General features: G+C 41.3%; 1 protein-coding gene across 1 annotated transcript in view; it reads left to right on the top strand.

Annotated features, from left to right (window-relative positions):
* The window catches only part of LOC115130453 (WW domain-containing adapter protein with coiled-coil-like), a 70,711-nt gene extending 53,761 nt beyond the window's left edge, over window positions 1-16,950 (top strand). The window contains exons 10-13 of the mRNA XM_029661618.2: window positions 8,369-8,496; window positions 13,713-13,899; window positions 14,126-14,253; window positions 14,366-16,950. Of these exons, the coding sequence (XP_029517478.1) occupies window positions 8,369-8,496; window positions 13,713-13,899; window positions 14,126-14,253; window positions 14,366-14,435 (513 nt within the window). The 3' untranslated portion in view covers window positions 14,436-16,950. The remainder of the gene's footprint in view (window positions 1-8,368; window positions 8,497-13,712; window positions 13,900-14,125; window positions 14,254-14,365) is intronic.
* The last annotated feature ends 9,964 nt before the right edge of the window (window positions 16,951-26,914 follow it).

Genomic DNA, 26,914 nt, shown 5'->3' with positions numbered 1-26,914 from the left:
TATAATTCACTGTCACAATTACAGTGGGTCAAAAGTTTACATATACGAAGTTGACTGTGCCTTTAACTTGTTAGGGCCGTGGTCCCGTGGTGGGAACATCAATCAGCGGAAATGTTCAAGTGCGCCACCTATAGTTTTTGATAAAACTCAAACTTTCATTAAAATGCACATACAATGTACTGATTTAAAGCTACACTCGTTGTGAATCTATCCACCAAGTCAGATTTGTAAAATGCTTATCGGCAAAAGCATGAGAAGCTATTATCTGATAGCATGTATCCCCCAAAATACTGCAACGTCACCTAACGACAGAGTTTGCGATAGCCGGGGGCTACTCAAAACGCAGAAATAAAATATATAACATTCATTACCTTTGACGAGCTTCTTTCTTGGCACTCCTAGATATCCCATAAAGATCATTTTGGGTATTTTTTCGATTAAATCGGTCCATATATAGCCTAGATATCGATCTATGAATAGTGTGTGATCAAGGAAAAAATGATAATTTTTTAAAATTAAGAAAGTCGACGATAAACTTTCACAAAACACTTCGAAATGCTTTTGTAATGCAACTTTAGGTATTAGTAAACGTTAAATGATCACGGGGCGATGTATATTCTTTAACTTCACGTCTTGAAATCATGGCCGGATATTGCTCAACCAAAACATCCTGTCGGAGACTGGAGGAAATCGGCTCCCTTGTTTCGGTTTGACCAAGAAACAAAGCCGAAGCAAATGACAAGACTCTAGACATCGTGTGGAAGCTGTAGGTATTGCAACCTCGACCTCATTTAATCTGGGTCATCTTTAACAATTCTTGGAAGTGGCGCATGGATATTTTTTTCCATTTTCAGTGATCAGATTTTCCTGCACTTTTCGATGAAACGCACGTTCTGTTATAGTCACAGCCGTGATTTAACCAGTTTTATAAACGTCTGAGTGTTTTCTATCCACACATACTAATCATATGCATATACTATATTCCTTGCATGAATAGCAGGGCGCTGAAATGTTGCGCGATTTTTAACAAAAAGCTGCGAAAATTCGCAGCTTCCCTAAGAGTTAAACAGCTTGGAAAATTCCCAAAACTGTCATAGCCTATCAGAAGCTTCTAAAGCCAAGTGTCCTCATTTGAGTCAATTGGAGGTGTACCTGTGGATGTATTTCAAGGCCTACCTTCAAACAGTGCCTCTTTGCTTGACATCATGGGAAAATCAAGACCTCAGAAAAAAGGATGAACCAGACCTCCACAAGTGTGGTTCATGCTTGGACCGCAATTTCCAAACGCCTGAAGGTACCACTTTCATCTGTAAAAGCAATAGTATGCAAGTATAATCACCATGGCATGGGACCACGCAGTCATCATACCGCTCAGGAAGGAGACTCGTTCTGTCTCCTGGAGAATAGTGCATATCATTCCCAGAACAACAGCAAAGGACCTTGTGAAGATGCTGGAGGAAACATGTACAGCGGTATCTATATCCACAGTAAAACGAGTCCAATATCGACATAACCCGAAAGGCCGATCAGCAAGGAAGCCTACCAATTTGTAAGTCGCTCTGGATAAGAGCGTCTGCTAAATGACTTAAATGTAAATGTAAATGTAAGAAGCCACTGCTCCAAAACCGCCATTCAAAAAAGCCAGACTATGGTTTGCAACTGCAAATGGGGACTAAGAAAGTACTTTTTGGAGGAATGTCCTCTGGTCTGATGAAACAAAAATAGAACCTAATAGCTATAATGACCATTGTTATGTTTGGAGGGAAAAGGGGGAGGCTTGCAAGCCGAAGAACACCATCCCAACCGTGAAGCACGGGGGTGGCAGCATCATGTTGTGGGGGTGCTTTGCTGCAGGAGGGACTGGCGCACTTCACAAAATAGATGGCATCATGAGGAAGAAAAATTATGTGGATATATTGAAGCAACATCTTAAGACATCAAGTCAGGAAGTTTTCTTTCGGATCAGTAGGACGCTAGCGTCCCGCCTCAACAACAACCGGTGAAATTACAGAGCGCCAAATTCAATACTAATATTTAACTTTCATAAAATCACAAGTGATATACATCAAAATAAAGCTTAACTTGTTGTAAATCCAGCCGCCGAGTCAGATTTCAAAAAGGCTTTACGGCGAAAGCAAGCCATGCGTTTATCTGAGGACAGCGCCCCGCATACCAACACATGAAAAACATATTTCAACCAGGCAGGTGCGACACAAAAGTGAGAAATACCGATAATTCATGCCTTACCTTTGAAGATCTTCTGTTGGCACTCCAAAATGTCCCAGAAACATCACAAATGGTCCTTTTGGTCGATAAATTCCTTCTTTGTATCCCCAAAATGTCCATTTATTTGGCGCGATTGATTCAGAAATAGACTGGTTCCAACTCGCCCAACATGACTACAAAGTATCTAATAAGTTACCTGTAAACTTGGTCCAAACATTTCAAGTAACTTTCCTTACTTACAAGTAATCCAACCTTAGATATCCTAAAACATAAATAATCGATCAAATTTAAGACTGAATATACTGTGTTCAATAGTAGATAAAAAAAAAAACAACATGGAGCGAGCTCCAGTTCACGCGCGTCACACAGAAAAGTCAACTTGGCTTGACACTCACAATGAACAGCCCTACTACTTAATTTCTCAAAAGAAAAACATCAACCAATTTCTCAAGACTGATGACATCTAGTGGAAGCCATAAGAACTGTAACCAGGTTCCTCATAAGTTTCCCATAGAAAACCAATTGAAAACAGTGACAACAAAAATTCCTGGATGGTTTGTCCTCGGGTTTCGCCTATCAAATACGTTCTGTTATACTCGCAGAAAACACTTTGTTTCTCAAACTTAGACATAATTTTATCTAAATCTACCAATTATATACATATCCTAGCTTCTGGGCCTAAGAAACAGGCAGTTTACTTTGGGCACGCTTTTCATCCGGACGTGAAAATTCTGCCCCCTATCCCTATGAAGTTAAAGCTTGGTCGCAAATGGCTCTTCCAAATGGAATACGACCCCAAGCATACTTCCAAAGTTGTGACAAAATGGCTTAAGGACAACACAGTCAAGGTATTGGAGTGGCCACCAAAGAGCCCTGACCTCAAACCTATAGAAAATGTGTATGCAGAAAAAGTGTGCGCGCAAGGAGGCCTACAAACCTGACTCCGTTACACCAGCTCTGTCAGGAGGAATGGGCTAAAATGTACCCAACTTATTGTGGGAAGCTTGTAGAAGGCTACCTGAAACGTTTGACCCAAGTTAAACAATTTAAAGGCAATACTACCAAATACCAATTGAGTGTGTGAGACTTCTGACCCACTGGGAATGTGATGAATGAAATAAAAGCTGAAATAAGTAATTCTATTATTCTGGCATTTCACATTCTTAAAATAAAGTGGTGTTAACTGTCCTAAGACACATTTTTTTTTACTAGGATTTAATGTCAGGGATGGTTTAAAAAAACAAACAAAAAAACAGTTTAAATGTATTTGGCTAAGGTGTATGTAAACTCCCGACTTCAACTATTTACTAAATAAAATTAAAATAACACAATAGAATAACATATTAATGAGGCTTTATACATTGAATACCGGTACCTAGTCAATGTTCGGGAGTACAGGTTAGTCGAGGTAATTTGTACATGTAAAGTGACTGCATAGATAATGTCGTAGCAGTGTAAAAAACGTTCGGTTGTCCATTTGATTTATTGTTCAGCACTCTTATTATGGCTTTGGGTGTCAAACTTTTTGAGGATCTGGGGACCCATGACAAATCTTGTCAGTCTCCTGCGGGGGAAAAGGCGTTGGTATGCCCTCTTCATAACTTTCTCGGTGTGTTGGGACCTTGATAGTTTGTTGGTGACGTGGACGCCAAGCAACTTGAAACTCTCAACCTGCTCCACTACAGCCCCATCGATGTGAATTGGAGCGTGTTTGGCACTCCTTTTCCTGTAGTCCTGTAGTTGTCTTGCTCAAATTGTGGGAGAGGAGGTTCTCCTGGCACCACACTGCCAGGTCTCTGACCTCCATAGAGGCTCTCTCATTGTTGTCTGTAATCAGGCGGTCAGCCAACTTAAAGATGGTGTTGGAGTTTTGCTTGGGAGTGCAGGTGGGATCTAAGCACGCACCTCTGTGGTGCCCCTGTGTTGAGGATCAGTGTGGCAGATGTGGTGTTGCCTACCCTTTCCACCTGGTGGTGGCCGGTAAGGAAGTCCAGGATCCAGTTGCAGAGGGAGGTGTTTAATCCCAGGGTCCTTAGCTTAGTGATGAGCTTCGTGGGCACTATGGTGTTGAACACTTGAGCTGTGGTCAATGAACAGCATTCTCACATAGGTGTTCCTTTTGTCCAGGTGGGAAAGGACAGTGTGGAGTTTAATAGAGATTGTGTCTGGATCTGTTGGGGCGGTACGTGAATTAGTGGGCTAGGGTTTCCGGGATGATGATGTGACCAGCCATTCAAAGCACTTCATGGCTACCGACATAAGTGCTATGGAGCGGTAGTCATTTAGGCAGGTAAACTTTGCTTTCTTGGGCACAGGGACCTCTGGTGGTCTGCTTGAAACATGTAGGTATTACTGACTTGGTCGGGGAGAGGTGGAAAATATCAATGAAGACACTTGCCAGTTGGTCCGCGCATGCTTTGAGTACACGTCCTGGTAATCCATCTGGCCTTGTGAATGTTGACCTGTTTAACAGTCTTGCTCATTTTCAGCAAAGTGAAAAAAATTGTCCGATCCTTAAGAGGCTAATGGTCTTGCTCACATCTGCTATGGAGAGCGTGATCACACTGGCGTCTGGGAACAACTGGTGCTCACGTTCATGTTTCAGTGTTGCTTTCCTCGAAGCAAGCATTGAAGGCATTTAGCCCGTCTGGTCGGCTCGCGTCACTGGGTTGTGGCTGGGTTTCCTTTTTGTAGTCCATAATAGTTTGCGAGCCCTGCCACATCCAACGAGCGTCAGAGCCGGTGTAGTAGGATTCCTCCTTAGTCCTGTATTAAACGCTTTGCCTGACATTTTGGATATATATCAACGGAATTAATCGAACAAAAGGACCATTTGTGATGTTTATGAGACATATTGGAGTGCCAACAAAAGAAGCTTGTCAAAGGTAAATGCATGATTTTACATTTTTATTTCTGTGTTTTGTGTCGCGCCTGCAGGGTTGAAATATGTTTTCTCTCTTTGTTTACTATGGTGCTATCCTCAGATAATAGCATTGTTTGCTTTTGCCGAAAAGCCTTTTTGAAATCTGACATGTTGGCTGGATTCACAACACGTGTAGCTTTTAATTTGGTATCTTACATGTGTGATTTTATGAATGTTTGATTTTTATAGTCATTTATTTGAATTTGGCCCTCTGCATTTTCACTGGCTTTTGGCCAGGTGGAATGCTAGCTTCCCACATATCCCAGAGAGGTTAAAAGCGACAGCTCATGGCTTTGGCTCAGTGCAGATGTTGCCTATAATCTGAGGCTTCTGGTTCATCGACGCACTTATTGATGAAGCCGGTGACTGAGGTGGTGTACTCCCCATTGCCATTGGATAAATCCCGGAACATATTCCAGTCTTTGCTAGCAAAACAGTCCTGCATCCGCGTCATCTGACCACTTTTGTATATATTGATATAACTATTATATCGAAGTAAACTTGGGAGTCACGTGATGACATGTTGTGTGGTCCTCCCACTACAACTCAAAAGCATTTCATTTATTAGTCTACTGATGAAATAGTGCCTTCAGAATGTATTCATACCTCTTGATTTATTCCTTGTGTTACAGCCTGAATTCAAAATTCTCACCCATCTACACACAATACCCCATAATGAGAAAGTGTAAATGTATTTTAGGAATGTTGGCAAATTTAATTGACAATATAATAGACATCTCATTTACATAAATATTCACACCCCTGAGTCTGTACATTTAGAATCACCTTTTGGCAGTGATTACAGCAGTCTTTCTGGGCAAGAATCTAAGAGCTTTCCACACTAAGTTCTTCAAGCTCTCAAATTAGTTAATGAATGAATTCATATCCCAGTGACTGGTAGAAAGCAGACTGAACCAGGTTTTCCTTCAGGATTTTGTCTACTTAGCTCAATCTCCCCAGTCCTTAATGATTGCAAGCATACCCATAAATAATATAATGCAGCCACCTCTATGCTTGAGGCAAATGTTTGGGGCAAATCCATTACTACACTTTGTATTCTGGACAGAAAGTAAATTGCTTTGCCATATTGTTTGCAGTATTACTTTAGTGCCTTGTTGCAAACAGGAGGTTTTGGAATGTTTTTTAAATTCTGTACAGGCTTCTTACATTTCACTCTGTCAATTAGGTTATTATTGTGGAGTAACTACAATGTTGTTGATCCATCCTTTGTTTTCTCCTATCACAGCCATTAACCTGTTGGTGTTAGGGGGCGGTAGTTTTCATTTTTGGAAAAAAAATGTTCCTGTTTTAAAAGGGATATTTTGTCAGGAAAAGATGCTAGAATATGCATATAATTGACAACTTTCGATAGAAAACGCTAACGTTTCCAAAACTGTAAAGATATTGTCTGTGAGTATAACAGAACTGATGTTGCAAGCGAAAGCCTGAGAAAAATCCAATCCGGAAGTGCCCCAGGTTTTGAAAGCGCTGCGTTCCAATGACTCCCTATATGGCTGTGAATGTACCATCAACGAGCGTACGCGTTCTACGTATTCCCCAAGGTGTCTTCAGCATTGTCACGTAGTTTTACGCATTTCTGTTGAAGAATAGCCGTATGGGGGCACATTGGTGGCTCCGAGAGAGACTCTCGCGTAAAGTGCAGAGGTAGCCATTACTCCAATCGGTCCTAGAGAAAAAGGAATTGTCCCGACGGATATATTATCGAATAGATATTTGAAAAACACCTTGAGGATGGATTCTAAACAACGTTTGCCATGTTTCTGTCAATATTATGGAGCTAATTTGGGGGGAAAATTCGGCGTTGTGGTGACCGCAATTTCCGGGCGATTTCTCAGCCAAACGTGAAGAACAAACGGAGCTGATTCGCCTACAAAAATCATATTTTGGGAAAAAATGAACTTTGGCTATCTACCCGGGAGTCTCGTGATTGAAAACATCCGAAGTTCATCAAAGGTAAATTATTTAATTTGATTGCTTTTCTGATTTCCGTGACACGGTTGCTTGCTGCTAGCAAGGCATAATGCTATGCTAGGCTATTATGAACTTACACAAATGCTTGTCTAGCGTTGGCTGTAAAGCATATTTTGAAAATCTGAGATGACAGGGTGATTAACAAAAGGCTAAGCTGTGTTCCAATATATTTCACTTGTGATTTTCATGAATCGGAATATTTTCTAGGAAGATTTGTCCGTTGCGTTATGCTAATTAGTGTAAGATGATGAAAACGGTCCCGTTCACGGGATGGGGTGTCACGAGAGGTTAAACTTGAACTGTTTTAAAGTCACCATTGGCATCATGGAGAATTCCCTGAGCGGTTTCCTTCCTCTCCGTCAACTGAGTTAGGAAGAACGCCTGTATATTTGTAGTGGCTGGGTGTATTAATACACTGTCCAACACCGTCCATGCTCAAAGGGATATTCACGTCTGCTTTTTTTTATTTGACCCATCTACCAATAGCTGCCCATCTTTGCGAGTCATTGGAAAGCCTCCCTGGTCCTTGTTGTTGAATCTGTTTGAAATTCACTTCTCGACTGAGAGACCTTACAATTATCTGTATGTGTGGGGTAAGGAGATGAGGTAGTCATTCTAGTCATGTAAAACGCTATTATTACACACAGTCATGCAACTTATGAGACTTGCACATTTTTACTCCTGAACTTATTTAGGCTTCCCATGACAAAGGGGTTTAATACTTATGACATTTCAGCTTTTCATTTTTTTAAACTAATTTGTAAAAACATAATTCCACTTCGACCTTATGGGGTTTTGTACGTTGGCCAGTTTAATCCATTTTAAATTCAGGCTGTAACATAACAAAATGTGTAAAAAGTCCAGGCGTGTGAATACTTTCTGAAGGCACGAAGTTATAATGACCTTCACAGCGTGACGAAAATGCATGGTGATAGGCTTGACGGGTCTTTGTATGATATTTTTTATGAGGATTTTAGAATATTTGCATAAATATGTCGCCAACTGGATGGAAACCATAGCTACTGCCATTTGTATTCTATAACATCCCATCCCCTTGTGTTTGTGTGTTGAGTCAATCAACAGCAAGTGAATTTCAGTAAAATTATGGTTTGTGCTAGTCTAATCTGGGCCTTTAACCTTCCTCCCTGTCTGTGTGGTTGTGGTGAACCTCAAGGGTTCTGGTGTGTTTCCTCTCTAACCCTTCTCCGCTCTCTGGCTGTGGTCCAGGTGAGCAACACGCCGGCTGTGAAGCAGCAAGGATCAGCCCCTCAGCCCTCCCCCCAGCAGCCCCTCCCCAGCGACAAACAGCACGGACACGACATCGCAGCCTCCCCAAGGACTCTCCAGCGTCAAGGGTGAGCTTTTCATTTACATTTTTAGTAATTTAGCAGACACTTGATTCATTTATGGGCTAGAGCACTGTACAGTACATTCGGAAAGTATTCCCTTTTTTCCACATTGTTACGTTACAGCCTTATTCTAAAATGGATTAAATGATTTTTTCCCCCTTCAATCTTCACACAATACCCCATAATGACAAAGCGAAAACAGGTTTTTAGACATTTTTCCAAATGTATTAAAAATAAAACTTATACCTTATTTACATAAATGTTCAGACCCTTTGCTATGAGACTCGAAATTGATCTCCGGTGCATCCTGTTTCCATTGATCATCCTTGGTGTTTCTACGACTTGATTGGAGTCCGTGGGAAATTCAATTGATTGGACGTGATTTGGAAGACACAGCTCTATACAGTTGAAGTTGGAAGTTTACATACACCTTAGCCAAAGACATTTAAACTCTTTTATACTTTTTCACAATTCCTGACATTTAATCCATGTAAAAAATGTCCTGTTTTAGGTCGGTTAGGATCACCACTTTATTTTAAGAATGTGAAATGTCAGAATAATAGTAGAGAATTATTTATTTCAGCTTTTATGTCTTCACATTCCCAGTGGGTCAGAATTTTACATACACTCAATTAGTATTTGGTAGTATTGCCTTTTTTAAATTGTGTGGGGTCGGGTGCCTTCCTCAAGCTTCCCACAATAAGTTATAATACATTTTGGCCAATTCCTCCTGACAGAGCCAGTGTAACTGAGTCAGGTTTGTAGGCCTCTTTGCTCACACACGCTTTTTCAGTTCTGCACACACATTTTCTATGAGATTGAGGTCAGGGCTTTGTGATGGCCACTCCAATACCAATAGCTTGACTTTGTTGTCCTTAAATAATTTTGCCACAACTTTGGAAGTATGCTGGGGGTCATTGTCCATTTGGAAGACCCATTTGCTAACAAGCTTTAACTTCCTGGCTCATGTCTTGAGATGTTGCTTCAATATATCCACATAATTGTATTCCTCATGATGTCATCTATTTTGTGAAGTTCAGCAAAGCATTCCCACAACATGATGCTGCCACCCCCGTGTTTCACAGTTAGGATGGTGTACTTCGGCTTGCAAGCCCCCCCTTTTTCGACCAAACATAACGATGGTCATTATGGCCAAACAGTTCTATTTTTGTTTCATCAGACCAGAGGACATTTCTCCAAAAAGTACAAACTTTGTCCCCATGTGCAGTTGCAAACCGTAGTCTGGCTTTTTTATGGGGATTTTGGAGCAGTGACTTGACTTCTTCCTTGCTGAGCGGCCTTTCAGGTTATGTCGACATATGACTCGTTTTACTGTGGATATAGATACTTTTGTACCGGTTTCCTCCAGCATTTTCACAAGGTCCTTTGCTGTTCTTCTGGGATTGTAAGTACACAAGTAGCCATTTTTCCAATCGCTTCTTATGAGAAACCAATTGTCCCGACGGTTCTTTTTATCGAATAGATATGTGAAAAACACCTTGAGGATTGACTCTAAACAACGTTTGCCATGTTTCTGTCGATATTATGGAGCTAATTTGGAAAAAAGTTTGGCGTTGTAGTGACTGCATTTTCCGGTCGATTTCTCAGCCAAACATGAAGAACAAACGGAGCTATTTCGCCTACAAAAATAATATTTTTGGAAAAAAGGAACATTTGCTATCTAACTGGGAGTGTCCTGAGTGAAAACATCCGAAGTTCTTCAGAGGTAAATTATTTAATTTGATTGCGTTTCTTATTTTCGTGAAAATGTTGCCTGCTGGTAGCAGGGCATGATGCTATGCTAGGCTATCGATAAACTTACACAAGTGCTTGTCTAGCGTTGGCTGTAAAGCATATTTTGAAAATCTGAGATGGCAGTATGATTAACAAAAGGCTAAGCTGTGTCTCAATATATTTCATTTGTGATTTTCATGAATAGGAATATTTTCTAGGGATATTTCTGTCCGCTGCGTTATGCTAATTCGTTTCAGGCGATGATTACTTTCCCGGATCCGGGAAGGGCAGTATCAAGAAGTTAAAGGCACAGTCAACCTAGTGTATGTAAACTTCTGACCCACTGGAATTGTGATACAGTGAATTATAAGTGAAATCTGTCGCTAAAAAATGTTGATGTCCTAACTGACTTGCCAAAACTATAGTTCGTTAACCTGTTGAGTGTAGGGGGCAGCATTTTGATGTTTGGATGAAAAATGTACCCAAATGAAACTGCCTATTTGTCAGGCCCAGAAACTAGAAGATGAATATAATTGTCAGATTAGGATAGAAAACACTTTAAAGTTTCCAAAACCGCCAAAATATTGTCTGTGAGTATAACAGAACTGATATTGCAGGCGAAAACCTGAGGAAAATCCAACCCGGAAGTCTTGTTTTTCCTGAAAGCTCTCTGTTCCATTACCTGCCTTCGCTCCATTTAAAGGGATATCAACCATATTCCTTTTCCTATTGCTTCCACATGGTGTGAACAGTCTTTAGACATAGTTTCAGGCTTTTATTCTGAAAAATGAGCGAGAAAGATGATCTCGCGTCAGTGGATGGCTGGGTGCCAGCAGCGTTTTGCATGCGCAACAGCTTGGAGCAGACATTTTTCTTTTTCTCCTATTGAAGAAGCTACAGTCCCGGTTGAAATATTATCAATTATATATTGTAAAAACAACCTGAGGATTGATTATAAAAAATAAAATAAAACGTTTGACATGTTTCTACGAACTTTAATAAGAATACTATTTGGAATTTTCGTTTGCGATGTCTTGACCGCTCGAGCCTGTGAATTTCTGAACATAACGCGCCAACCAAATGGAGGTGTTTTGGATATAAAAAATAATATTTTTGGAACAAAAGAGATTTTATTGTAACTGGGAGTCTCGTGAGTGCGAACATCCGACGATCATCAAAGGTAAGCGATTTAATTTATTGCTTTTCTGATTTTCGTGACCAATCTACCTTGGCTGCTAGCTGTTTGTAATATTTTGTCTACTGAGAGAGATGTCCTTACATAAACACTTGGTATGCTTTCGCCGAAAAGCTTTATTAAAATCTGACACGCCAGGTGGATTTAACAACAAGCTAAGCTGTGTTTTGCTATATTGCACTTGCACTCATGAAAATTAAATATTTTTTGCAATTTAATTTGAATTTGGTGCTCTGCAATTCAGCGGATGTTGACAAATGATCCCGTTAACGGGATGGGTGCATCAAGAAGTTAACAAGAAATTTGTGGAGTGGTTGAAAAACGAGTTTTAATGACTCCATCCTTAGTGTATGTAAACTTCCGACTTCCAACTGTATGTGGTCCCACAGTTGGCGGCGCATGTCAGAGCAGAAACTAAGCCTTGAGGTCGAAGGAATTGTCCGTAGAGCTCAGAGACAGGATTGTGTCTCGGCACATCTGGGAAAGGGTGCCAAACAATTTTTGCAGCATTGAAGATCCCCAAGAACACAGTGCCCTCCATCATTCTTAAATGGAGATGTTTGGAACCACCAAGACTCTTCCTAGAGCTGGCCGCCCAGCCAAACTGATCTATCGCAGGAGAAGGATCTTTGTCAGGGAGGTGACCACGGTCCTGATGGTCCCCCTGACAGAGCTGCAGAGTTCTTCTGTGGAGATGGGAGAACCTTCCAGAAAGAGAACCATCTCTGCAGAACTCCAATCAGGGCTTTATGGTAGTGCTCAGATGGAAGCCACTCCTCAGCAAAAGGCACCTGACAGCCCGCTTGGAGTTAGCCAAAAGGCACCTAACCACTCTGACCATGAGAAACAAGATTCTCTGGTCTGATGAAACCAAGATTGAACTCTTTGGCCTGAATGCCAAGTGTCATGTCTGGAGGAAACCTGGCCCTACTGTGAAGGATGGTTGTGGCAACATCAAGCTGTGTGGATATTTTTCAGCTGCAGGGACTGGAAGACTAGTCAGGATCGAGGGAAAGCTGAACGGAACAAAGTACAGAGATCCTTGATGAAAACCAGAGTGCTCAGGACCTCAGAATAGGGCAAAGGTTCACCTTCCAAAAAACCAACAAACCTAAGCACACGACCTTGACCATGCAGGAGTGGCTTCAGGACAAGTCTCAATGTCCTTGAGTGGCTCAGCCAGATCTTGGACTTGAACCCGATCTAACATCTCTGAAGAGACATGACAATATCTGTGCAGCGACTCTCCTCATCCAATCTGACACAGTTTGACGATATGCAGAGAAGAATGGGAGAAACTCCCCACATAATGTGCCTAACTTGTAGCGTCATACCCAAGAAGACTTGGTGCTTCAGCAAAGTACTGAGTAAAGGGTCTGTAAATGTAATATTTAAGTTTATTTATACATTTGCACAAAAAAATCTTAAAGCAAAAACTGTCATTATCGGGTATTGTGTACATTGAAGAAACCAATACATTTTTGAGTAACATTGTGTGGCGTTGAATGTGTTCATTTGTGTTTTTAGTGTGGGAAATCTATTTACAAAAATATTAACTGAGCAGATGCTCCTATCTATAGAAGACAAAACAACCACATATTGCTAGTAAGATTCTTCAAGAAACTCTGTTGGTCTGACTGATGTGAAGCAAAAACAGAACAATGCCATCTGTGAGCCTGTCTTGTAGGAGACAGTTTGTCAATATGTCATGTTATGGCACCACCTGCTGGCGGTTTATAGAACAACACGTTTTTCATAAGTCATTGCATTGTATCGCTACACACAAAGACAATGGATGCACCATTGTTTAACCAAAGAAATCAAGACGACATCAAGTTAATCACATCTGATATGTATTGGAACTGTTAAGCGGATGTAACCAAATATCACGATTCACAAGCCACTAAGTGAATACAATATTGCAAAATTAAGTATTACAATGTAGATTACCCCACCCTGACTGTAGTCAGACAGTGGACTTCATGGGTGTTTTGAGCTTAAAATAATATGCAGAATGTGTCAGTCTTGTCTGATGTGGACCCTTTTCTCTGGTTGTATTTGATCAGCAGAATCTCACATAATCTGCACAATTGTTTAGTTATTTGATTTCTAAGAACCTTAATTGTTGATATTATGCTGTGTTGGTCTGTTTTGTATGATATATTGGTTTGACCCTCCTGTCTCCCCTGTTACAACAACAAAGTTGGTGTTAGTGTTATTACAGCAGAATATCATTGGCATATAATATGCATAATTAGTCTGACCCTCTCATTGCGCTTCTGTCATTCCACAGCAGTCAGAGGAGTCCATCCCCAGGTCCCAACTACGTCCCCCCCAGCAGCAGCAGTGCCGCCTCCTCCAGCACCTCTTCCTCCACCCGACCAGCTTCCTGCTCCTTCACCCCCACCCTAGCAGCACACTTCAATGAGAATCTCATCAAGCATGTCCAGGGCTGGCCTGCCGACCACGCAGAGAAACAGGTAGGATACGCATTTAAGGAATTGTATGCATTGTTTTTTATTATTTCACCAGTAAAGATATTTGGTAAAGAGCATAGAGTGTATAGATTTTACAGTATTGGGTAACCTATTAATTTCATTATTTTGATGTGAACCCAGATTCATTATGCAATGATCAGTATCATTGCTGTTGTTCTTTTTGATTTTCTTTGATTATTTTAAACCTTTTATCTCCCCCCCCCCCCAGGCTTCCAGACTACGTGAGGAGGCCCACACCATGGGAAGCATCTACATGTCTGAAAATTGCACGGAGCTCAAAAATCTCAGATCCTTAGTTCGAGTCAGTGAAATTCAAGCGACATTGCGTGAGCAGAGGTAAGAGTCCAGACCCTAATTGCCTGTGATATGCGTGTAACATCCATGTGCTCTATTATTACAAATCTTTTAACATGACAACTAATACATTTTTTTTTCTACTCTTGTCTAGGATATTATTTTTGAGACAACAAATTAAAGAACTTGAAAAGTTGAAGAATCAGAATTCCTTCATGGTCTGAGAACTTGAGTTGAAGAATGGAGAGGATAGGGTGGAGAGACCCATTGCACATGGTTGTAAGAGAGCCGTTGGTTGGGAGAACTGTTCTTGTTCTGTGCCCAGTCTTAACACAAGCTGCAGTTGGGTTGGCTTTGGACCGTTGGGCATGGAGCGTGCTGGGCTTGTGGGAGAGGGTCTGAGTGGTTGGTTGGTTGGGGAAGAGGGGAGAAAAAGGGTTGATACAAGACATGGGCTGTGTCCCAAATGGCACCCCATTGCCTTTATAGTACACTATGTAGTGGATAGGGTGCCATTTGGGATGCACATATGGTTGGTTTTGTATGTGCCCTGAAGATGTAGATTTCTTGTAGATGTTATCCATGTTGTAAATATGTTTTGTAGATTATTGAAACCATGGAAAGCCATGCTTATCAAAGCTTTTGACATCCAAACTAATCAACGTTATGCCGAGGAAGTAACGGCTTAATTTCATAGCCTCCTTCATATTAAACTTGTCTGTCAGTGGTGTGTCCCAAATGCCACACTATTTCCTCTATAGTGCACTACCTTTAACCAGAACCCTATAGGCCTTAGTCAAAAGTAGTGCACTATATTGGGAATAGGATGCTATTTGGGACGGCACTGTCAGTCTGCAGACTTGAAGCTTTTGTTTTAATAGATGGGTGAACCATTGCCTTGAGAACATCTATGACCTGCATGGAAACGGTGGAGTATAGTGTTATACAGTCAATAATAACTGAAACATTAACTTAGTATAAAACAAGCAAGCAAGGTAAAACAAACTCACTGGTTTTTCTCTGCTCTTGAATAATAATAATGCTCAATGGATTAAAGTTATTTTCCCTATCATCCCCCTTTGGTTGAAGTATAATGGTTACACACACACAGGATGTGTCCCAAATGGCACACTATTTCCTATGTGTATTGAACTACTTTTGGTTAAAATTTGCACTATATATGGAGTAGGGTGATATTTGGGAGACGGCCGCACACAGCTACCCATCCCCACCTTCCTCCTGCTGAAAGGTACATAATGTCTGGTCGCAATGGTTCAGATCTGTTTGTTCACAGCTCCCTGTGGCCCTGTCCTGCATTTCCTAAAATGAAAAACAAACAAACCAGTGCCTGGTGGTGTGATGAGTGAGTGAAGGGGGAAAAAAAGGTGCCACAATTGTGCTGCTTTGAGATCAAGGACCATTCCCACTGCTAGCCCCTCCATAACTCCCACCCTGGTCATACCCATTACATGCAGGAGCCCAACCCCGTGGTCTATCTCCTCCTATAATGTAGAGGAGCCGGGAAGAGTAAAAACCCTCCTGTTTTTTTTTCTCAAACTTTCCAGCAAGTTTTTTTGGGGGGGGGGTTACTTATATTAAAAGCGAGGTGGCACAGTCTTGGTTCAACCGAGAGTTCATTCCTATGTACAGTTGATAAAGTAATAATGGAGTTTAAGAAGTAAAGAAAAAGGCTTTATTAAAAAGTTGCAGTGCTACTAGTATATCAGAATGTTATTAATAAATTATTGCTACACTTTTCTTTGCACAATGAGTGCTACTTGGAGCTATTAAAGCAGCTGTTTGGGGGGCACTGGCAAGGTATAGGGTACGTCTGAAATGGCACCGTATTCCTGATTTGGTACATTACCTCTGACCAGGGCCCATAGTCAAAACGACTAAAAAGGAGAAGATGTCATAATTCTCAAGATTTTTCAGGAAGTGCGATGGAAGCCAAATGGCACTCAGTGAATTGACCTGAATTACACAATTAGAACTACTGGCTCCCGTTTGTACTTCTTGCTCTCTGTTATGAGTCTCTCTTCTCCTTTTTAGTCTTCTTACCTAAAGGACCTGGTTAAAAGTGGTGCACTATATAGGGAACATGGTACCATTTGGGATATGGACATGGAGGTGCTGATCACTAACCTCACACACCAGGGTCAGAGGTTGAGCAGAGCAATGACAGCCAATGTGATATGTGCGTATTGTAATAAACATGCTAAACTCAAGTGAGCACTGGTTATTATTTTATTGGGGTTCTGTTAGTGTTTTGTTTATTACTATTAATGCTAGTGCCTTGTTGAAAGTCTTAAGTCACACAACCTCTGACATGGAAATAAATATACCATGTTTTTTCTATTTGATCCAGTAACAAAAAGATATTCAACAAGTGTTTGTCATGCATCGATCTATAGGGTTGTTTTTGGCACTCCCGTCCATACTTGCATCTTTGTATCCCCCCTGTTCACTCTGAGTCAGTACAGAAACAGTGGCTTTGTCCCAAATGGTGCCCTATGTATAACAATAGTGCTCTATGTAGGAAATGGGGGTGCGATTTGGGAAGTAAACGGTGTCCTGAGCTCTGACTGCCTGATTTTTCTCCACTGTTCTAATCTTCTATTCAGTCTGATTTGAGATGCACCAACACATTCAGTAAAGCTGACCACATCATTGCTTTGTATATTGTTTTCCTCTGAAGTATATTGAAAAAATAAATAAAATATGCCTCTACAGAACCAAGTTCTCTGTTTTGACCTCGTCAGTTCAGTACTTTGTTTATTAATGTTATTTGTTCAAAACTAGCCTGAGTGCCAGTGTCTGCTGTCATGTTTACTCATTGTCATGTCCAACATGTTTGGTTTGACGATGAACTCTGCAAAAGCTCAAACAGACCTGGGACCAGGGTAACTTGTTCCAATGTTCCCACAATGAACATGTTGAATGTTTCCAATATGTCAAAGTGTTCAGTATGTCTAGGGTAACCAAAATAAATGACCACAGAAGAACGACAGTTCAAGTTAGTCCTTCATGTTGACAGTGCATTTGGAAAGTACTCAGACCCCTTGACTTCTTCCACATTTTGTTACATTAAAGCCTTGTCCTAAAATGGATTTGTAATTTTTCCCTCCGTATACACAATATCCCATAATGACAAAGCCAAAACAGATTTTGAGTGTTTTGCAAATTGTATTAAAAATAATTTTAAAAATGCCTTGTTTATATAAGTATTCAGGTTAAGATGCTTGAAATTGAGCTCCAGTGCATCCTGTTTCCTTTGGAGTCCTGTGGTAAAATGTATTTGATCTGACATGATTTAGAAAGGCGCACACCTGTCTATTTTATTTTTATTTATTTATTTTTATTTCACCTTTATTTAACCAGGTAGGCAAGTTGAGAACAAGTTCTCATTTACAATTGCGACCTGGCCAAGATAAAGCAAAGCAGTTCGACAGATACAACGACACAGAGTTACACATGGAGTAAAACAAACATACAGTCAATAATACAGTATAAACAAGTCTATATACAATGTGAGCAAATGAGGAGAGAAGGGAGGTAAAGGCAAAAAGGCCATGGTGGCAAAGTAAATACAATATAGCAAGTAAAACACTGGAATGGTAGTTTTGCAATGGAAGAATGTGCAAAGTAGAAATAAAAATAATGGGGTGCAAAGGAGCAAAATAAATAAATTAAATACAGTTGGGAAAGAGGTAGTTGTTTGGGCTAAATTATAGGTGGGCTATGTACAGCTGCAGTAATCTGTAAGATGCTCTGACAGTTGGTGCTTAAAGCTAGTGAGGGAGAAAAGTGTTTCCAGTTTCAGAGATTTTTGTAGTTCGTTCCAGTCATTGGCAGCAGAGAACTGGAAGGAGAGGTGGCCAAAGAAAGAATTGGTTTTGGGGGTGACTAGAGAGATATACCTGCTGGAGCGTGTGCTACAGGTGGGAGATGCTATGGTGACCAGCGAGCTGAGATAAGGGGGGACTTTACCTAGCAGGGTCTTTGGCGACGAGTATGAAGCGAGGGCCAGCCAACGAGAGCGTACAGGTCGCAATGGTGGGTAGTATATGGGGCTTTGGTGACAAAACGGATTGCACTGTTATAGACTGCATCCAATTTGTTGAGTAGGGTATTGGATAGTGGTCATTCTCTCTTTCTCCCTTACCCATCTGTCTAGCTATTTTGTAAATGACATCGCCAAAGTCGAGGATTGGTAGGATGGTCAGTTTTACAAGGGTATGTTTGGCAGCATGAGTGAATGATGCTTTGTTGCGAAATAGGAAGCCAATTCTAGATTTAATTTTGGATTGGAGATGTTTGATATGGGTCTGGAAGGAGAGTTTACAGTCTAACCAGACACCTAAGTATTTGTAGTTGTCCACGTATTCTAAGTCAGAGCCGTCCAGATCACCTTCCCCCTACTCAGTGATGTTGGACAGGCGGGTAGGTGCAGGTAGCGATCGGTTAAAGAGCATGCATTTAGTTTTACTTGTATTTAAGAGCAATTGGAGGCCACGGAAGGAGAGTTGTATTGCATTGAAGCTTGCCTGGAGGGTTGTTAACACAGTGTCCAAAGAAGGGCCGGAAGTATACAGAATGGTGTCGTCTCAGAATGACCTTCTTGATCCAAATCAGTCAGGTTTCAAGACAACTGAGCCTAGAGGTGGACTTCAGAGACTCACCAGCAGCAAGAGCGACCTCATTGATGTATATAGAGAAGAGAGTTGGTCCAAGAATTGATGCTCTCCACTGGCTTCCAGTTGAACATCCGCTACAAGACCATGGTGCTTGCCTACGGAGTGCACCTCAGTACCTCCAGGCTCTGATCACCCTGTGGCAACCCCATAGAGACTGCCAGAGGTCCGGACAGCAGACCCTCCGATTTGACACACTGAAATCTATCAGAGAAGTAGTTGGTGAACCAGGCGAGGCAATCATTTGAGAAACCAAGGCTGTCGAGTCTGCCCGATGAGGATGTGGTGATTGACAGAGTCGAAAGCCTTGGCCAGATCAATGAATACGGCTGCACAGTAATGTTTCTTATCGATGGTGGTTAAGATATCGTTTAGGACCTTGAGCGTGGCTGAGGTGCACCCATGACCAGCTCTGAAACCAGATTGCATAGCAGAGAAGGTATGGTGAGATTAGTTTTACGAAATGGTCGGTAATCTGTTTGTTGACTTGGCTTTCGAAGACCTTAGAAAGGCATGGTAGGATAGATATAGGTCTATAGCAGTTTGGGTCAAGAGTGTCCCCCCTTTGAAGAGGGGGATGACCATGCAGCTGCTTTCCAATCTTTGGGAATCTCAGACGACACGAAAGAGAGGTTGAACAGGCTAGTAATAGGGGTGGCAACAATTTTGGCAGATAATTTTAGAAAGAAAGGGTCCAGATTGTCTAGCCCGGCTGATTTGTAGGGGTCCAGATTTTTCAGCTCTTTCAGAACATCAGCTGAACGGATTTGGGAGAAGGAGAAATGGGGAAGGCTTGGGCGAGTTGCTGTTGGGGGTGCAGTGCTGTTGACCGGGGTAGGAGTAGCCAGGTGGAAAGCATGGCCAGCCGTAGAAAAATGCTTATTGAAATTCTCAATTATGGTGGATTTATCAGTGGTGACAGTGTTTCCTATCTTCAGTGCAGTGGGCAGCTGGGAGCAGGTGTTCTTATTCTCCATGGACTTTACAGTGTCCCAGAACTTTTTTGAGTTAGTGTTGCAGGAAGCAAATTTCTGCTTGAAAAAGCTAGCCTTGGCTTTTCTAACTGCCTGTGTATAACGGTTTCTAGCTTCCCTGAACAGCTGCATATCACAGGGGCTGTTCGATGCTAATGCAGAACGCCATAGGATGTTTTTGTGTTGGTTAAGGGCAGTCAGGTCTGGGGAGAACCATGGGCTATATCTGTTCCTGGTTTAAATTTCTTGAATGGGGCATGTTTATTTAAGATGGTTAGGTAGGCATTTTTTTTAAATATCCAGGCATCCTCTACTGACGGGATGAGATCAATATCCTTCCAGGATACCCCGGCCAGGTCGATTAGAAAGGCCTGCTCGCTGAAGTGTTTCAGGGAGCGTTTCACAGTGATGAGTGGAGGTCGTTTGACCGCTGACCCATTACGGATGCAGGCAATGAGGCAGTGATCGCTGAGATCTTGGTTGAAGACAGCAGAGGTGTATTTAGAGGGGAAGTTGGTTAGGATGATATCTATGAGGGTGCCCGTGTTCAAGGCTTTGGGGGGGTACCTGGTAGGTTCATTGATAATTTGTGTGAGATTGAGGGCATCAAGTTTAGTTTGTAGGATGGCTGGGGTGTTAAGCATGTTCCAGTTTAGGTCGCCTAGCAGCACGAGCTCTGAAGATAGATGGGGGGCAATCAGTTCACATATGGTGTCCAGAGCACAGCTGGGGGCAGAGGGTGGTCTATAGCAGGCGGCAACGGTGAGAGACTTGTTTTTAGACAGGTGGATTTTTAAAAGTAGAAGTTCAAATTGTTTGGGTACAGACCTGGATAGTAGGACAGAACTCTGCAGGCTATCTTTGCAGTAGATTGCAACACCGCCCCCTTTGGCAGTTCTATCTTGTCTGAAAATGTTGTAGTTTGGAATTAAAATTTCGGAATTTTTGGTGGTCTTCCTAAGCCAGGATTCAGACACAGCTAGAACATCCGGGTTGGCAGAGTGTGCTAAAGCAGTGAATAGAACAAACTTAGGGAGGAGGCTTCTAATGTTAACATGCATGAAACCAAGGCTATTACGGTTACAGAAGTCATCAAAAGAGAGCGCCTGGGGAATAGGAGTGGAGCTAGGCACTGCAGGGCCTGGATTCACCTCTACATCCACAGAGGAACATAGGAGGAGAAGAATAAGGGTGCGGCTAAAAGCAATAAGAATTGGTCGTCTAGAACGTCTGGAACAGAGAGTAAAAGGAGGTTTCTGGGGGCGATAAAATAGCATCAAGGTATAATGTACAGACAAAGGTATGGTAGGATGTGAATACAGTGGAGGTAAACCTAGGTACTTGAGTGATGAAGAGAGAGATATTGTCTCTAGAAACATAATTGAAACCAGGAGATGTCATAGCATGTGTGGGTGGTGGAACTAATAAATTGGATAAGGTATAGTGAGCAGGACTAGAGGCTCTACAGTGAAATAAGCCAATAAACACTAACCAGAACAGCAATGGACAAGACATAATGACATTAAGGAGAGGCATCCTTAGTCGAGTGATCAAAAGGGTCCAGTGAGTGGAGAGGTTGGTTGGGGGTCACGGCGATTTAAACAGCTAGCCAGGCCATCGGTAGCAAGCTAGCATAGGATGGAGGTCTGTTGTTAGCCACCTCTTGCGTTCCGTCAGTAGATTAGTGAGGTTCCGTGTGGTAGAGGGGATTAATCCAAATCACACAAAAAAATAAACAACAAATAAATAAATAATAAATAAAATAAACATTAGATATAGTTATAGAGGCCCAAGAAGAAACATAATAATAATACAAATAAAATAAATTGGTCCCACAGTTGACATTGCATCTCAGAGCAAAAACCAAGCCATAAGGTTGAAGGAATTGTCTGTAGAGCTCAGAGACAGGACTGTGTCGGGGCACAAATCTGGGGACTGATACCAAAACAAGTTTGGAGCCATCAAGACTCTTCCTAGAGCTGGCTGCCCGGCCAAACTGAGCAATTGTGGGAGAAGGGCCTTTTTTTAGGGAGATGACCAAGGTTCTGATGGTCACTCTGTGACAGAGCTGCAGAGAACCTTCCAGAATGACAACCATCTCTGCAGCACTCCACCAATCAGGCCTTCATGGCCAGATGGAAGCCTTTCCTCAGTAAAAGGCACGTGACAGCCCGCTTGGAGTTTGCCAACAGGCACCTAAGGACTCTCAAGCCATGAGAAACATTCTCTGGTCTTATGAAACCAAGATTTAAGTCTTTGGCCTGAACCTGGCACCACCCCTATGGTGAAGCAATTTGGTGGCAGCATTATACTGTGTGGATGGTTTTCAGTGGCAGGGACTGAGATACTAGTCATGATCGAAGGAAAGATGAACGGAGCAAAGTACAGAGAGATCCTTGATGCAAACCTGCTCAGGACCTCAGACTGGGTGAAGCTTCACCTTCCAACAGAACAACGACAGGAGAAACTCAGGAGAATGGAGAATTTCCCAGAATACAGGTGTGCCAAGCTTGTTGAGTCATACCCAAGAAGAATCGAGACTGTAATTGCTGCTAATGGTGCTTCAACAAAGTACTGAGTATAGGGTCTGAATACTTTTGTAAATGTGATATTTAAAAATATATACATATTATACATTTGCAAAAATGTCTAAAAACCTGTATGCTTTGTCATTGTGTGTATCGTGTGTAGATTGATGAGAGAATTTTTTTTTTAAATCAATTTTAGAATTAAGGCTATAATGTAACAAAATTTAGAAAAAATATTTTCTGAATGCACTGTAAGTGGACTGCTGCCATCAGGTATCTGGCAATGCTTGCCAGTCCTCACTTTCTCCCCTCATGTCTCCACGAGCTGTCACTCTTTCCTCTACCCAATGATTCTTTCTTCATTTAAGATTCCTGTTTTCCTTCCCTTTTCCCAGTTGCTACTTTAGATTTCTTTCTCCTATGCAGGACGGAGAAACCCCTATGAAAATCAGTAGGTCTTCTGTTTATTACTATTATGGGGCCATGTATCGTGGGACAAAATACCAGCAACAGTGTGTGAAAACCTTGTGAAGACTTACAGAAAACGTTTGACCTCTGTCATTGCCAACAAAGGGTATATAACAAAGTATTGAGATAAACTTTTGTTATTGACCAAATACTTATTTTCCACCATAATTTGCAAATAAATTCATAAAAAATCCTACAATGTGATTTTCAGGAATTTTTTTCTCATTTTGTCTGTCATAGTTGAAGTGTACCTACGATGAAAATTACAGGCCTCTCTCATCTGTTTAAGTGGGAGAACTTGCACAACTGGTGGCTGATTAAATACTTTTTTGTCCCACTGTATGTGAGAATGCTGTTCATTGACTACAGCTCAGCATTCAACACCATAGTGCCCACAAAGCTAATCACTAAGCTAAGGACCCTGGGGCGAAACACCTCCCACTGCAGCTGGATAATGGACTTCCTGACGGGCCACCCCCAGGTGGTAAGGCAACAACACATTTGCCACACTGATCCTCTATACTGGGGCCCCTCATGTGTGCATGTTTAGTTCCCTCCTGTACTCCCTGTTCACTCATGACTGCATGGCCAAACACGATTCCAACACCATCATTAAGTTTGCTGATGACACAACAGCAGCAGGCCTGACAACAATGAGACAGCCTATACCGAGGAAGTCAGAAACCTGTCAGTGTGGTGCCAGGACAACAACCTCTCCCTCAATGTGAGCAAGACAAAGGAGCTGGTCGTGGACTACAGGAAAAGGTGGGCCGAACAGGCCTCCATTAACATTGACGGGGCTGTAGTGGAGCGAGTCGAGAGTTTCAAGTTCCTTGGTGTCCACATCACCAACAAACTATCATGCTCCAAACACACCAAGACAGTCGTGAAGAGGGCACGACAACACCTTTTCCCCCTCAGGAGACTGAAAGGATTAGGCATGGTTCCCCAGATCCTCAAAAGTACTACAGCTGCACCATCGAGAGCATCCTGACCGGTTCTATCACCACGTGGTATGGCAACTGCTCAGCATCTAACCGTAAGGCGCGACAGTGGGTAGTACATACGGCCCAGTACATCACTGGGGCCAAGCTTCCTGCCATCCAGGACCTATATACTAGGCTGTGTCAGAGGAAGGCCCAAAAATGGTCAACTCCAGTCACCTCCAGACTGTTCTCTCTCTAGGACCAAAAGGCTCTTTAAAGCTTCTACCCCCAAGCCATAAGACTGCCAAACAATAAACAGCCACTATGTTTAATATATTTCTCTTCACTGTTGATGAAAACTGGTGTTTTGCGGGAACTATTTAAAATGAAGCTGCCAGCTGAGGACTAGACACTCTAATGTACTTGTCTTCTTGCTCAGTTGTGCACCGGGGCTTCACACTCCTCTTTCTATTCTGGTTAGGGCCAGTTTGTGCTGTTATGTGAAGGAAGTAGTACACAGTGGTGTACAAGATCTTCAGTTTCTTGGCAATTTCCCGCATGGAATAGCCTTAATTTCTCAGAACAAGAATAGACTGATGAGTTTCAGAAGAAAGTCCTTTGTTTCTGTCCATTTTGAGCCTGTAACCGAACCCACAAGTGCTGATGCTCCAGACACTCAACTAGTCTATAGAAGGCCAGTTTTATAGTTTTTTTAATCAGCACTACATTTTTCAGCTGTGCTAACATAATTGCAAAAGGGTTTTCTAATGATCAAATAGCCTTTTAAAATGATAAGCTTGGATTAGCTAACACAATGTGCCATTGGAACACAGGAGTGATGGTTGCTGATAATGGGCCTCTATACACCTATGTAGACATTCCATAAATAACCTGCCGTTTCCAGCTACAATAGTAATTTACAACATTAACAATGTCTACACTATATTTCTGATCAATTAATTTGATGTGATTTTAATGGACAACACATTTGCTTTTCTTTCAAAAACAAGGATATTTCTAAGTGACCCCAAACTTTTGAACGGTAGTATATATATATATATATATATATATATATAATAATTAAAGAGCATCAGTAAAATATCAATAGCGAGGCTATATACAGGGGCTACTGGTATAGAGTCAATGTGCTGGGGCACCGGTTAGTCAAGGTAATTGAGATTTTTAAGGCATATTAAAATGACTGAACAGTGATTTGAGTTAATTGATTGGTTTGAGATCATTTGAGTTAAGCTGATTGCTTGATTAATTGATTGATTCATTCAGCAGAAAATGTTTCATGCAAGAGAGAAAAAAGAATGAAAACCTGTCTATCCGTGACTACCATCCACAGTTGGCAGGGGACATTTCACTCTGAGCCAGTAGATGGCATTATTCAACCATACAACTGAGGTCAACCCAGTATCACAGATTATTGTGAAATAGACACAAATTGCTTATGGGAAATTTGTGGCAGACACACAAAAAAGTGTATTTTTTTGTGTGCAGTGCATGAGTTTGTATACAGTTCATTTCAACCACAGATAACAGTAGGTTACTTAAGACAGATATGGCCATATAAATACGAATGTCTAGCAACCCAAAGGTTGTGTGTTTGAATCTCATCATGGATAACTTTAGCATTTTCTCTAATTAGCTACTTGCAACTACTTACTACTTTTGAGATACTTTGCAACCACTTAGCATGCTAGCTAAGCTTAACCCTAACCTTAACCCTTTAACCTTACTCCTAAACCTAACCCTTTAACTACTTAGCTAGCATGTTAACTATCCCTAACCTTATCCCCTAAACCTAACTCTGACCTTAACCCCTAGCCTAGCTAACTTTAGCCACAACAAATTGGAATTAGTGTAATGTACACTAATGCATTATTAAGAAAGAAAATCATTGTGATGAAAAAGTGGACTTTTTTGTGTGCCTGTCACGAGTTTCGAATAAGTAATTTGTGTTCATGTTACAATAAGATGTGATGTTGTGTTGCCTGAGATACAGACAAAAGGCCTACCTTTCATGCAGGGAACATGCCATTCATTATGGTTCATCCATAGAGCACCTCAAGGCTTTTTGGATATTATTACAATATCTGATTATATATCGCCACCTCTATTTCATTTCTGAAGTTTATTAGAATTTAATATATTCTAGAGGAAAGGGTTGCATAGGCTATTATGTTACAGTTCTTCGTGACAGTTACCTGAAACGGATATAAAAAGTTAATTTACCAGACGGAGAGCATCATTTTGGAGCATAGGAGTGTCATGTTTGTTATAAAGATTAGCAATATTAGCAGAGTGTGAAAACAGTTGCAAGGATAAGAGTAGGCCTATATCGGACATTTCTAAAATGGTGTAACTACTTGTCATTTCTAGAGGCAGATCAACAGGTTTAGGTTTAGCCTAGTTTGTTCAACAGTTTTGGGTGGATGATGCAAAGCAGGTGTAGGTCTGGCATCTCTCAGGAAAGCTTTACCCTTTGACATTGTGTCTATGACCGTCTGGCAAAAATGTGTCTCAATTCAATTCAAAGGACTTTATTGGCATGGGAAACATATGTTTACATTGCCAAAGCAAGTGAAATAGATAAGCTAATAAACAAAAGTGAAACAAACAATCAATCAGAAATGAGGTGTAAACATTGCACTCACAAAAGTTTCAAAAGAGTAGAAACATTTAAATGTTGGGCCTATATCATGGCTATGGCTATGTAATAGCGAGAGGCATCTCTCTGTCTCTCGCTATTCTTCGTAGGCTGAAGATATTATTTTCCATTTAGGCCCAGGCCTAGCATTTTCTTTTGGTATGAATATTTTTCATATATGGCTTAGGCTACTAGTTGGCTTGACATTTTCACATAATATGTGACTAGGCATTTACTACCATCATGAGAATGTTGCCATTGTTTACTTTTCCGGAGATTCCGCCCAAAGGTGTTAATTAGGGGATAGAGACAGATGAAAACTACTGCTGCATAGTTTACCACGAGAATGTTTGATGCTATCAGTATAATTAAAAAAAAAATTTTTTTTAATTTTACCTTTATTTAACCAGGCAAGTCAGTTAAGAACACATTCTTATTTTCAATGACGGCCTGGGAA

Source organism: Oncorhynchus nerka, linkage group LG6, assembly GCF_034236695.1.
Source record: "Oncorhynchus nerka isolate Pitt River linkage group LG6, Oner_Uvic_2.0, whole genome shotgun sequence".
Classification (NCBI taxonomy): Eukaryota; Metazoa; Chordata; class Actinopteri; order Salmoniformes; family Salmonidae; genus Oncorhynchus; species Oncorhynchus nerka.
The sequence above is the reverse complement of the archived record's forward strand: the minus strand, read 5'-3'. Positions and strand labels throughout refer to the sequence as shown.